The sequence below is a fragment of the Chiloscyllium punctatum genome, chromosome 42 (genome assembly GCF_047496795.1).
Source record: "Chiloscyllium punctatum isolate Juve2018m chromosome 42, sChiPun1.3, whole genome shotgun sequence".
Lineage (NCBI taxonomy): Eukaryota > Metazoa > Chordata > Chondrichthyes > Orectolobiformes > Hemiscylliidae > Chiloscyllium > Chiloscyllium punctatum.
Genome location: NC_092780.1, coordinates 6,807,205 through 6,820,588, shown reverse-complemented (window position 1 = coordinate 6,820,588; position 13,384 = coordinate 6,807,205). Strand labels below are relative to the sequence as shown.

Here is a 13,384-nt window from a genome sequence, read left to right as displayed (position 1 = left end):
AATGTCTTTTATCTTTCTTCCCAATTTCTGGTCCCATTAGGTTTTTCAGAGAAACTCTGTGCCTTTCACAGGCTCAAACGACCAGGGGATGGCTGCTTTCCCCACTCCAGATCCTAGACCTTGCAGGGTTTCCCTACCAAGCAGACGACTAAAGGTAAAGCCTTGTGGCTTCAAAATTCTTCTGAGCACTTCTCTAACTAGCCTGCTTCCACCTCCCTGACTAACCACTGCTGCTCGTACCTCCTGCTCACTTACTTTACTCTTTTGCCTCTTCACTATGAACCTTCTCACCAAACCTTTGATGCCAACCGAGCACTTGGAGTGTAGAGTTGGCACCAACCCAACAGCTGGTCAGTCACCCTGGCAGCATGGAATTTGTGTTGACTGAGGCTCTGCCTGTTTATTAATTGCTGCAGCATGTTATCAAGCAGCTGAGAGATGCCTGTGTGTGCCTGAAGATTAGCACCTTACTTCTGAAGCAGCCTTATAGCCTGAAACCTTCCGAAGAAGCTGCACATGTGTCTGTGGAGCAGTCACCACATGCCCAGCTCCCTCATGGAGCTGCCTGGTCATGTGTCACTCAGCAGCCGCACTCTCTGTACTCTTGCAGCCAAATGACTCAGATTCCACAATGTTACAAAGTTGAATCTCCAATCCATTCCGTGGAGAAAGTTGGAGAATAGTAGGTGATTCAGCCCCTCCACCTGCCTGCATTTTCCAGTCTCTCTTGTCGTGGTGTCAGTGACCTTTAGCTTCCATTGCACTCTGTAGACGAGCCCCTGGTAGAGTCTGTCTGGATCCTGATCCCACTGGATCCTGAAAAAATTAACTCCTTCCCTTTAGGGCTGGCTACACTCTCAGCTGACAGCACTGCCATCTCAGGATGAACCAAACTGATGTGTCTGGCTTCAATACAGTCAGTCCATTTCAATGCCAGTTAGTCTTGGGCAGGAAGAGATTTACAAACTAAAGTTCTGCATTCTAAGTTCAGAACTTCACAAAAGCTAACTCTTTCACTATCAAACCCCAGGAATACTTTGCTATTTTTGTGCTTTTAAAGTCATTTATTTTTATCACTTCTTTCCTTCACTCTGCTCCCTGTTAAGTTAACATTTCTGCTACAGTCCCAGGAGAAGCTCAACATCTTCTTCAGGTAAAAACAATGACTGCAGAGGCTGGAAACCAGGTTCTGGATTAGTGGTGCTGGAAGAGCACAGCAGTTCAGGCAGCATCCAAGGAGCAGGAAAATTGACGTTTCACACAAAAGCCCTTCATCAGGAATAAAGGCAGAGAGCCTGAAGGGTGGAGAGATAAACTAGAGGAGGGTGGGGGTGGGGAGAAAGTAGCATGGAGTACAATAGGTGAGTGGGGGAGGGGATGAAGGTGATAGGTCAGGGAGGAGAGGGTGGAGTGGATAGGTGGAAAAGGAGATAGGCAGGTAGGACAAGTCCGGACAAGTCAAGGGGACAGTTACTGAGCTGGAAGTTTAGAACTGGGGTGAGGTGGGGGAAGGGGAAATAAGGAAACTGTTGAAGTCCATATTGATGCCCTGGGGTTGAAGTGTTCCGGGGCGGAAGATGAGGCGTTCTTCCTCCAGGCGTCTGGTGGTGAGGGAGCGGCGGTGAAGGAGGCCCAGGACCTCCATGTCCTCAGCAGAGTGGGAGGGGTAGTTGAAATGTTCGGCCATGGGGCGGTGTGGTTGATTGGTGCGGGTGTCCCGGAGATGTTCCCTAAAGCGCTCTGCTAGGAGGCGCCCAGTCTCCCCAATGTAGAGGAGACCGCATCGGGAGCAACGGATGCAATAAGTGATATTAGTGGATGTGCAGGTAAAACTTTGATGGATGTGGTAGGCTCCTTTAGGGCCTTGGATAGAGGTGAGGGAGGACGTGTGGGCACAGGTTTTACAGTTCCTGCGGTGGCAGGGGAAAGTGCCAGGATGGGAGGGTGGGTTGTAGGGGGGCGTGGACCTGACCAGGTAGTCACGGAGGGAACGGTCTTTGCGAAAGGCGGAAAGGGGTGGGGAGGGAAATATATTCCTGGTGGTGGGGTCTGTTTGGAGGTGGCGGAAATGTCGATGGATGATTTGGTTTATGCGAAGGTTGGTAGGGTGGAAGGTGAGTACCAGGGGCGTTCTGTCCTTGTTACGGTTGGAGGGGTGGGGTCTGAGGGCGGAGGTGCGGGATGTGGACGCGATGCGTTGGAGGGCATATTTAACTACGTAGGATGGGAAATTGCGGTCTCTAAAGAAGGAGGCCATCTGGTGTGTTCTGTGGTGGAACTGGTCCTCCTGGGAGCAGATACGATGGAGGCGGAGGAATTGGGAATACGGGATGGCATTTTTGCAAGAGGTAGGGTGGGAAGAGGTGTAATCCAGGGAGCTGTGGGAGTCGGTGGGTTTGTAAAAAATGTCAGTGTCAAGTCGGTTGTCATTAATGGAGATGGAGAGGTCCAGGAAGGGGAGGGAGGTGTCAGAGATGGTCCGGGTAAATTTAAGGTCAGGGTGGAATGTGTTGGTGAAGTTGATGAATTGCTCAACCTCCTCGCGGGAGCATGAGGTGGCGCCAATGCAGTCATCAATGTAGCGGAGGAAGAGGTGGGGAGTGGTGCCGGTGTAATTACGGAAGATCAACTGCTCTACGTAGCCAACAAAGAGACAGGCATAGCTGGGGCCCATACGTGTGCTCATGGCTACCCCTTGGGTCTGGAGGAAGTGGGAGGATTCGAAGGAGAAATTGTTAAGGGTGAGGACCAGTTCGGCCAAACGAATGAGAGTGTCAGTGGAAGGGTACTGTGGGGGACGTCGGGAGAGGAAAAAACGGAGGGCTTGGAGGCCCTGGTCATGACGGATCGAGGTGTAGAGGGATTGGATATCCATGGTGAAGATGAGGCGTTGGGGGCCGGGGAAACGGAAGTCTTGGAGGAGGTGGAGGGCGTGGGTGGTGTCTCGAACGTATGTGGGGAGTTCCTGGACGAGGGGGAATAGGACAGTGTCGAGGTAGGTAGAGATGAGTTCAGTGGGGCAGGAGCATGCTGAGACAATGGGTTGGCCAGGGTGGTCAGGCTTGTGGATCTTGGGAAGGAGGTAGAACCGGGCAGTGCGGGGTTCCCGGACTATGAGGTTGGAAGCTGTGGGTGGGAGATCTCCTGAGGTGATGAGGTTCTGTTTGGTCTGGGAGATGATGGTTTGGTGATGGGGGGTGGGGTCATGGTCGAGGGGGCAGTAGGAAGAGGTGTCCTTGAGTTGGCGTTTGGCTTCATCGGTGTAGAGGTCAGTGCGCCAGACTACCACTGCGCCCCCTTTATCCGCTGGCTTAATGGCGAGGTTGGGATTGGAGCAGAGGGATTGGAGGGCTGCGCGTCGTGAGGGTGAGAGGTTGGAGTGGGGGAGGGGGTAGACAGGTTGAGGCGGTTAATGTCCCGGCGGCAGTTGGAAATGAAGAGGTCAAGGGCAGGTAATAGGCCAGCGCGGGGTGTCCAGGTGGATGCAGTGTGTTGGAGGTGGGCGAAGGGGTCCTCGGAAGGTGGGCGGGAGTCCTGATTGTGAAAGTAAGCTCGGAGGCAGAGGCGACGGAAGAAGTGTTCGACATCACGTCATGTATTAAATTCATTGATGCGTGGACGGAGGGGGATGAAGGTGAGTCCTTTGCTGAGGACTGATTGTTCGTCCTCAGTGAGGGGGAGGTCTGGGGGGATGGTGAAAACTCGGCAGGGCTGGGAGCTGGGATCTGGTGTGGGTGTGGAGCTGGGAGTGGGGGGCGGAGCCGGTAACTGGAGTGGGTGTGATGGTGGGGGGAATGGGGGTGGAGTCATGAGCAGGGGCGGTGTTCCCCTCAGGGTTCTGGGGGGTGGGGATAGTGACAGTGGGGTCTGTGGGGGGCATGTCAGCAGAATGCAGGTGAATGGCACTGGTGGGGGCGGAAGTGGTGGCAGACACAGCAGTAGGGGTGGCGGAAGTCACTGAGCGTGTGACATCAGTGATGATGTGAGGGGCGGAAGTGATGTCACGTGTGATGTATGAGGAATTGTGAGGGGCGGAAGTGGTTGTGGGAGTGGCCATGATGGGACAGAAGTGACATCATCAATCAGCGTGGGGGTGGCACCTCCTCCCTGACCTATCACCTTCATCCCCTCCCCCACTCACCCATTGTACTCCATGCTACTCTCTCCCCACCCCCACCCTCCTCTAGCTTATCTCTCCACGCTTCAGGCTCTCTGCCTTTATTCCTGATGAAAGGCTTTTGCCCGAAACGTCGATTTTGCTGCTCCTCGGATGCTGCCTGAACTGCTGTGCTTTTCCAGCACCACGAATCCAAAATCCAACATCATCTTCAGTCAGGCTGGAAAATTGGAAGGAAACTGCCTGATTGGGCTTCCTCCCCGTCCTCTCCTCTGGAACTAATCAGCAATGTGTAAAACTGGGAGGGGCATGAGCCTGCCCACTTGATGACACAGCATGTTGCCATGCCAATATGGCACCACAATCCCATACCATCAGATTCCAAATGGAGATGTTTCCCATCACCTTGCTGAATTGTTTTTTCCTTCTTGCCCTCTCTGACTGTACCTCTGCTATCTTTTCAATACATCCAACAATCTTTCACTAGCCTTTTCCTTCATTCCCAAGGCTCTGGTATAAACCTGTTCTGTCTGTATTTGATGTGTGTGCTTTGTCCACACACTAATCGCTGTTCATGGATGTCGAGGTTATGTAACACTTGCTTGGCTTAGAATTAAGAGCAGCTCCACTGGAGGTGGTTCGGTGGAACTGAAGTTTATGTGAAGTGGTTCCCATGACATTCGTTACCAAGAGAAGCTTGGCTTCGCAAACATCATCAGTCACTTCGGCCAATCACAATAGCTTGATCAATGGAGTCTCCCTCTCGGTTTCTCTTGGTTGGGCTTTTAATCAACTCGAATGTCCAATCCTGTAACGGGGGAGGGATTAATACCTGACCATGTTGAGTGCATTTCTCCCGGGGAGGGAATTTGGGCTGGATCACTTGTCAGTCTAACTCCTGGGCTCACTGGGGGCAGGTCAATGTTTCTAATCCACTGTGAACCCAGAGGCTGGCAACTTTGGAAGCAGACTGTGGGTGTAATAATGATGGGGGGAGCACCTCCTCACTGTCGCCAATTCCTATACCTTCCCCATCTACCCGATGGGTCCCAGTGAATGGAAATACCAACCCCCCCCCACCCCCCCACCCACTTCTCCCTACTTTCAATCTGAGGTCTATTCTCCTGATGGTGCCTCTGTCTGGCTGCGTATCCAGCAGCTGGTGACAACTCCAACACCCCCCCCCCCCCCCAACAAATTGCACTTGGTCAGGTTGGACGGAGGATTGGTGCCTTGTTAGGAATTGGGGTCCCAACACCTGGGCCATTAATAGCCTGGTGAGCATAGAACAGATTAGGGGTCCCTATGAACAGCCCTGGGTAGGTTTGTCCTGTGGGGTGTACACTGCTGGCATTAACTTCAGTCCAGTGACCCCCAGCTGACTGGTATGGAGCTGATAGGGAACCCCCTTCACCAATTACTGTACACCCAGAGACTGCACTGCTATAACTGACTGGGATTGATATTACACACCCTCCAGCCAGTGCTAAAGGAATAATGCCACTGTTATCAGGAGACCCTGCTGCATATTCAATTGGGAGTTCAGACTGTGAATTCAACAACCAATTCCCATCTCCAGCTGTAGGTTATTGTCCAAACAGTGTCAATATTCACTGCACTTAAAACCGAGAACTTCAGAAAACAGTTTGAAAAGTTTACCGTTATTTTCTGAAAGTTGTAAGGGTTGTTAATTTTGTTAGAGACTAATTCATTGAGAATTGGATAGCTTTTTCTCATGTTCATTTCTATGAATATACAGCATAGGAACACCCCGTTCTAGCACAGTTACATGCATCAATCTAGTCCTTCAAATGTCCAGTCGAGTTATGATGTTTGATGCCACAGAGGGATGTGAGCTAAGTAATGGCACTTTAGCTGTCACTGTCCTAATGGAGTAAATCACCCCACAGTGCCTTACAGGAGAGCAATTTGGCATTGAGTCATGTGGAGAATTTTACAGAGATGGGGAAGGGGTGAAGCCTTGGCAAGATTTGATGTAACACAACACGGTCCTGCAGCGAGTATTAATTAATAGACAGAACATAAGAGCAGGAATAACTGGAGGTCAGGCTGTGACTGCTGGGCTACCTCAAGGGTCAGTGCCTGGACCCAGCTGCTCTCCCTCTGGACCAACAATCTGGATGAAACTAAATACAACGTTCTTTCAAGTTTGTGGATGACACAAAAGTAGATGGGAATGTGAGTTGTGAGGAGATGCACAGAGAACATTCAAGAGGATTTAGACCGAGTGAGTGAGTGAAAAGGAACATGACAGATGGACACAGGCTCCTTTGGTGGACAGCAAGACGGAAAAACGTGAAGTTATTGACTTTTGTCGGAAAGAGTATTTCCTAAATGGTGCGAGATTGGGAATTATTAATGCCAAAGGGACTTGGGTGTCTCTGTTCTGAGTCACTAAAAGCTAACAAGCAGCTGCAGTAACAGTGGGGAAGGCAGATGGTCTCTTGGCCTTTATTACAGATGGGTTGGAGTACAAGAGAAAAGGTATCTCACTGCAAAAGTATAGAGACTCCGAGACAGCACCTGGCATACTGTGTACGGTTTGGTCCCATCACCAGGTGTGAGTAAAGGTTTATAACATCATGAGGGGCTTGGATAGAGTCAATAGACAAGGTCTTTTCCCTGGGTTGGGGGGAGTCCAGTATGAGAGTTTGGGGTGAGAGTGGAAAATTTTAAAAGGGACCTGAGCTGCAACTTTTTCACACAGAGGGTGGTGCGTGTATAGAATGAGCTGCCAGAGGAAGTGGTGGAGGCTGATACAATTACAACATTTAAAAGGCATCTGGATGGGTATATGAATAGGAAGGGTTTGGAGGGATATGGGCCGGGTGCTGGCAGGTGGGACTAGATTAGGTTGGGATATCTGGTCGGCATGGACAAGTTGGACCGAAGGGTCTGTTTCTATGACTCTATGATATACCTGCCATACAGGGAATGCAGCAACAATTTCTGAGTTGCGGGCATTTCTCTAATGAGAAGTGATTGAGGAGACTCCACCTGTATTCTCTAGAGGTTAGAAGAATAAGTGGTGATCCACATGTAAGCTTTGCACTGGAGCTCAACAGTAGAGATGCAGGAAGAATGTTTCCTGTTAATTGGATGGGAGGAGATGCATAGTTTCAGAATTAGGGGTAAACTATTTAAAACCGAGATGAGGAGAAGTTTCTTCATTCAGAAGGACTTGAATCTTTGGGATTGCCTAACCCCAGAAGTTGTGAAGGCTTAACCACTGCAGATGTTCAGAATTGATTTGTAAATAGTTATGGTGGCAAGGAATAGGATAGGTCAGTGCAAGAATATAGTTTAAGGTAGAAGGTCAGCCATGATCAGGAGCGTAGGCTCAAGGGGCCGAATGGCCTACTCCTGCTTCCATTTCCCATGTTCCTGTGATTTGAAAACCAGAGCAATAATTTTAAACATTGAGTCAAATTGCTGTCCGGAGTGCTGCTTTGTGTTGGTAAGTGCAGGAGGGATCTGGGAAAATGGGAATAATCTGAAATTATCAGATCCTCAAACCTGGCGATAAACCTTTGTGTCCCTCCTGAGGCAAAATCCAACTGAAATGCCACCTCCTCTCCCCTGTTTTGAAGTTCACTGTCTAATCCCCACAAGATCCCCAGGATGGAGTTGCTCTGGGCTAGAGGCAGGGCTGAACCATCTGGGAGTCTGCTGCTGGAGTGTGTAGGACTCCCAGCAGATTCTCCTCACAGCCAACAGGCAGTGTTCAATCTGAAGGCAATAATCCTGTAAACATGTCCCATCAGGGTTCTGGTGGCATCCCATATTCAGAAGAAACTGAAGCCTCCGAGGATATCCTTCCTGGTAACCTGGCTACAGAGTGGGTAAGTAACGAGGAAGCGTTGCTGAGGGGTGGGAGTGTTTCCTAGCTGGACCGGTTAAGCAAGAGACTGGCAGCTATCTTTGTTTTGAAATAATCACTCCAGCTGTGAAATGGCTGATTGTTAGGTTTGAGTAACACTAACGTTGGAGAATTGGATTGCGGGCAGTTTTAGGCACAAACTGCAAGAGAAAATTTAAAAATACTGGAGAATAGAAATCTGTAATTACAGGCCATTAAATTCCAAGAAAAAGTTCGGTCAACGTGTCCAATAAAACTTGCGTTTGGAATAATCAAACTGTTTCGGACCTGGGGATGGATGTGGCATGTACTAATGGTTTGGGATATTGACTAGATTAGGTGATAGTCCATGGATCAGCTGTGGATTGTGTTGAGTCAGACTAAGGTTTCCCTAAGGTTGTGTTCTCATTAGAGACAGAAATTATTGGTGGGTGGTTTAACCTGAGGGTCACTACACCTTGGGACAGGGGAAGTGTCCATCATGGTAACCACAGCTGGTGCAGGAATTGAACCTCCGCTGTTGTATCTGCATCACAGCACTCCATCCAACCAAGCTAAACCAATCCCCACTGAGTAAGGCTCCAACTGCAAACAGCTGGCAACTTTAATCACACCTCCCCAACAGAGAGGCCATTATACCAAAACACTCAGATCTTGTCATGTGCAGCAGACAGGTCCATGTGTCTGGGGAATGCACTGGTGCATGTGTGGGCAATGTGCCCAGTGTACATGACTCGACACACTGTTTCAGGAAAGAACCAAGGCATTTTTCTGAATGGAGCAGAACACCATTTCAGATCCGAACCTCTGTCCAAAAGCGACTGGATTCATGTTTTGACTCAAAGAATTGCCCTCTAGCACTTCCTGTTCAACAAACTAATCATTGGATTGTGAGACATTCCCCATTAGGATATTTTCAACCTATTGTGATGAATAGAAATTGTTTCAAATCGCAGAGAATTGTTCCAGCCTGGAAGCTGGCCATTCAGGCACTATGTCTGTAATTCTAACCCTGTCATCTACCTTGAAAATCAATTCAAATCACAGAAACAATTTAACTTGCTCATTATTCCACTTGGAAAAATTAAAATTAATGTTGAGAATCCTTCACAATCTCCAGTCCAATCCATTGTTAGAATCATTCAGCCCTTCGGTCCATCAAGTCTGCACTGACTTGGTTTAATCTCACCTGGTTTTCTCTATTTGCATTTGTCATGATAATGATACCATTATGTGAAATGTGCATTTCCCTTAAGGGTCACAATCCCCTTCCCTGTCACTCACTTAATGGGTGACATCCACTTCCATAGCCCAATGCATCCTCTGGATTGCCAGAAACAAGAGAAACAGTTATAGATTTCCTTAAAATCCTCTGATGCTACATGTGTCTCATGTAAATCTCTGACACATTTCCAGATAAGCAGTTAGGAAGCATTTCAAATCTATCGTGAAATTCTCAGAAAAAAACAATGATTTGCATTCATGTAGCACCTTGGCAGAGCATCCCTCAGGTGCTTCCCGAGAGCAAAATGCAACACCAAATTCCCAGAAGGAGTTAAAGGTCAATTGGCCCAAAACTTGATCAATTGGCCAGGTTTTAAAGGGACATCATAGAAAGAGAAAGAGAGGTAAAGAGACGGAGAGGTTTAGAAAGAAAATCCCAGAATTCAAGATTCAGGCAGCTGAAGGCACAGCCACTGCAGAAAGAGAGGCCAGAATTGGGGAGGTGCACAAAGATTATGGAATAGAGGGTAGAGAACTGGGGAAGGCAGTGATGACCTGTACCCCACAAAACCAGACATTGAGATCGGAGTTCAGAAACAATAACTCAACCTCCAAGTTGCCCACTCTAGTTTGAATGGAGGGAAGCTAGAAAACAGGAGCTCTCCAGGGGGAGGGTGGCTTTGAAGTTGAGCCTCCATTTTAGGTCGAGTTTGGTGTTTAATCCCTGCAGGCTGTAGTTCCCAAACCTCGAGAAAACCCTTCGAGGGAGAAATCGAGCCCTGCTTGTGAAGAATAACTTTCTGCGGATCCCACTCAGCTCCTCCACAACGTCAGGGATCCCTCTTCCCTGGACCTTTGGGAACAATGTTTAATCCATGTAGCAATCCCCCTCTCCCTTGATACCAGATTCTGCTCTGATCAGTTCAACATTATCCATCAGGACATTTTATAGGGAAGGAAAAAGCAAGAGAAGGAGGAAAACTAAATCCTTCACTCCCACGTCAGCTGATTTATCTGCCTTCCAGTTACCAATGTGGAATTGTTAAAGTGTTTTGTAAGATTTTGCTACATTATTCCACACTTTCACCCAGTTAATTTCACTGGATTTTCTTTTGGTTTGTGCATTTCTTTCTCTGTTTGTTGTATATCAGATTTTTGTGCCTGTTCATTTGAAGATATTTGAGATCTGATTACCTGCAGATTTCAATTAATCATCCTTCAGCTCCCTTTAACAACCTTATAGTGGATGGGGCTAGCAATATATACCATCACAGCTGTGAGTGCAGAAGCTCAGGATAATTACTTGGAATTAATGATTCACTATTCATTTATTTCTTTGTGTGTTATCCACGTTTGCATCTGTAGGAAATAGATGTCCCATGTTCCCCAAGTCCATTACAGCTCCCTCAGATTGTGTTTACTGAGCTGACATCTGGGTCTTGTACACCTACTGTTGAAGTCATGGAGCAAGAGGGAACAGCACCAACTGCCACACACGACAGCAACATGGAGAACGGAGAAACAGCTGGAAGGGGCCTGGGCTCTGTCTCACTGCAGGGTCAACTTACTGTGCCCAGCTCCGAGGCCTGGGCACAGCTTGTGCCGTCTGCGATCGTGTTGGAAGAGTTCATGATGATTGAAGCTGCCCTAAGGCGGTCTGACCAGACTCGATCTCAGTCCCCTCCTCCCGACCGGGAAAATCCCAAGGCAAAAGAAATCCTGGAAGAGATTCTTGAAAACCCTGCAGCCAAGATTTCCACTGGGGAAGCACCTTGCATTGGAGACGCTGCAGAAAATGTAGCTTTTATGATAACAGAAAACCAGATCCAGGCCTTATCCCGAAGGGAAGTCCAGGAAATTGTTAGTGAGAAAGGTGAGGATATCCACACCTGGAGTGTTTCCTCAGTGAAGGAAGACCTCTCCGGAGATCCCTCTCTAGATCCCTCAGAAGGTCCATCCAATGGAAAAGGCCCCCTTGTCTCTTTGGACAGTAAACCAGTTGTTGTCATATTTGAAGAACCCATGGACATCAAAACAGCTTACAAAAGGTTGTCAACCGTGTTCGAAGAGTATGATGAAGAATTTCAAACAATGTTGGGAGAAAAAGCCTCCAGTCAACAAGCACAAACATCTTCAATCCCGTTTGAAGAACAAATGGCAACATTGATGTTGTCTGCTGTTTCTGAGGGAGTCAATGAGCCTTCCAAGGAAGAATCAATCGACTGCACATCAGTGAGTGAGTCAGAAGGAGATCTGAAACATGGTGATGACACAGCTTCAGATGAGAAAGCTTTGCATTCCATTCCAAATGTTACATCCCCAGAGACTGGAAATGACAACTCAAAGAATGTTAAGATTCGGTTTCCCAAGCAACGGCTGAACGCATTGACAAAAGCCATTGAGTCAGGATCAAAAACTGGACGGAAAATCTTGCAAGTAGTTGTTTATGAAGAGGAGGAGAAGATAAACAAAGTAACAGGTGAAAGACAAATGGAGGTGAAAAAATATGAACTCAACCAGATCGAGCAGAACCAGGGTAGGACTTCGAAAACACAAAACACAAGCACAGGCTATTCCAGGTCAGAGGAAATCAAGAACAGCACGTACAAAACAATGGACAGTCTGGAGGAGACCATCAGAGAATTGGAATCCACCATCACCGAAATCAGCCAACACCCAAGCAGTGAGTTCACATTTGCCAAAGAATGTTTCACTGTCCCCGACGTCAATGAGCCCGGTGAAGAGCCGGTGGAAGAGCCGGTGGAAGAGCCCGGTGAAGAGCCGGTGGAAGGGCCCGGTGAAGAGCCGGTGGAAGGGCCCGGTGGAGAGCCGGTGGAAGGGCCCGGTGAAGAGCAGTGTCCTGCTGCTTGCCAGCCTGATGTCGAAAAGGAAGATGATGTGCCAATCCTGATGGACCAACCGTCCAGCTCGCTAAGGAGCCCGTCTCCGAGTTTGAAAGTCAAGCCAGCCCTACTCCCAAAGCCCCAGCTCCCACCAACAGAAGCAAAGGTTCCATTTTTGTATCTTTACCTTACAGACTTTGCCCACTGCTTCCTCTAGGCCTCACCCTTAGCTCGATCTCCTCCTGTTGGCTCCTGGCTGTTTGACCCACGCACACGGTCATTCACTTCACTGTGAATCCTACTGTGATCCACTGCTCACATTTCTAACACTGTCTACTCTACCTGTGAAGCTCAAATGACTTTCTTTTTCTCAATTTAGATTTACTTTCTGTCTGATTCCTTCAGAATCCTGTATGTGTCATGGGGTGATGATGATCATTAAACTGATTCCTTGCTTAATCCTAGATCTGTCTGAATCTGTTCACTTTCACTGATGCTTTTGTAAGGCTGATTAAAAGTGTCTTCTTGGGTGCTGCTAATCTTTTTAAAGTTGCATTTCTCAGAGTCTTTAAATTGAGTGCTCTCCTGGTCTGGCAGTTTATTCTTGCTGCAGTTGAAAGGGGCTTTGCCTTTCTGGGGATGGATCAAATCGATTACATCTTTTTGAGGGAGGGTGTTGAAATAGGCATCATCATTTACATCATCTGGGATAAAACAATGAGATGTTGTTGCAAGTTTGGGTTATAGATCCTAACAATTACAGAAACAATGGAGGCAACGCCCCTTTAACACTGAAAACTGCAGCAGGACAGAGACAATAATGCAGAAATGACCAAACATTCCCAGGTTCCAGCTGCTAAATGAGGTGCTGTTTGTGGCTTGCCACCACTGCTGTTTCTGGTCTTTATTAAATCTCAGAAAGGGAAGAATCGCTGCATGTCATTCCTATGTCATTTCTGCATCCACTCCCTCTGATTGGAAGAAAATGTGTCTTGATGTACAATTATTTTCTGAATTTCTTAACCCTTTGGTCTTTGAGAGATTAATTACAGTCTGTTCTTCAAATGCGCGTGTAGGCTTTGACTTGTGAGATTAGAGCTTGTTAGGTCAACCTCTTAAACAGCCGTTTGAAAAGTAACTTGTTGATAACTACATAACCCTGTGCTTAATCTTGGGTGCTGGTGAGGAGTGGGACATCTTGGTGCTTAGCATCCAATGAGAAACAAGATTCGATCATTCCTTTGGTCTGGGTCTGGGGTCTTTTTGCGGACATTTCAGATTCTAATTTCTCTTTTTCTCTCTCTCTCTCTCTCTCTCTCT

At 47.9% G+C, this 13,384-nt stretch overlaps 1 protein-coding gene across 29 annotated transcripts in view; it reads left to right on the top strand.

Annotated features, from left to right (window-relative positions):
- srcin1a (SRC kinase signaling inhibitor 1a) overlaps positions 1–13,384 on the top strand; it is a 525,004-nt gene that overhangs the window by 498,123 nt on the left and 13,497 nt on the right. For 25 of the 29 annotated variants that reach the window (XM_072561312.1, XM_072561311.1, XM_072561313.1 and 22 more), the window contains 3 exons: positions 41–154; positions 7,903–7,980; positions 10,587–12,230. The exons of 1 other annotated variant lie outside the window; for it this stretch is intronic. In XM_072561312.1, the coding sequence (XP_072417413.1) occupies positions 41–154; positions 7,903–7,980; positions 10,587–12,230 (1,836 nt within the window). The remainder of the gene's footprint in view (positions 1–40; positions 155–7,902; positions 7,981–10,586; positions 12,231–13,384) is intronic. 3 more of the 29 variants (XM_072561330.1, XM_072561331.1, XM_072561332.1) reach the window with 2 other exon arrangements.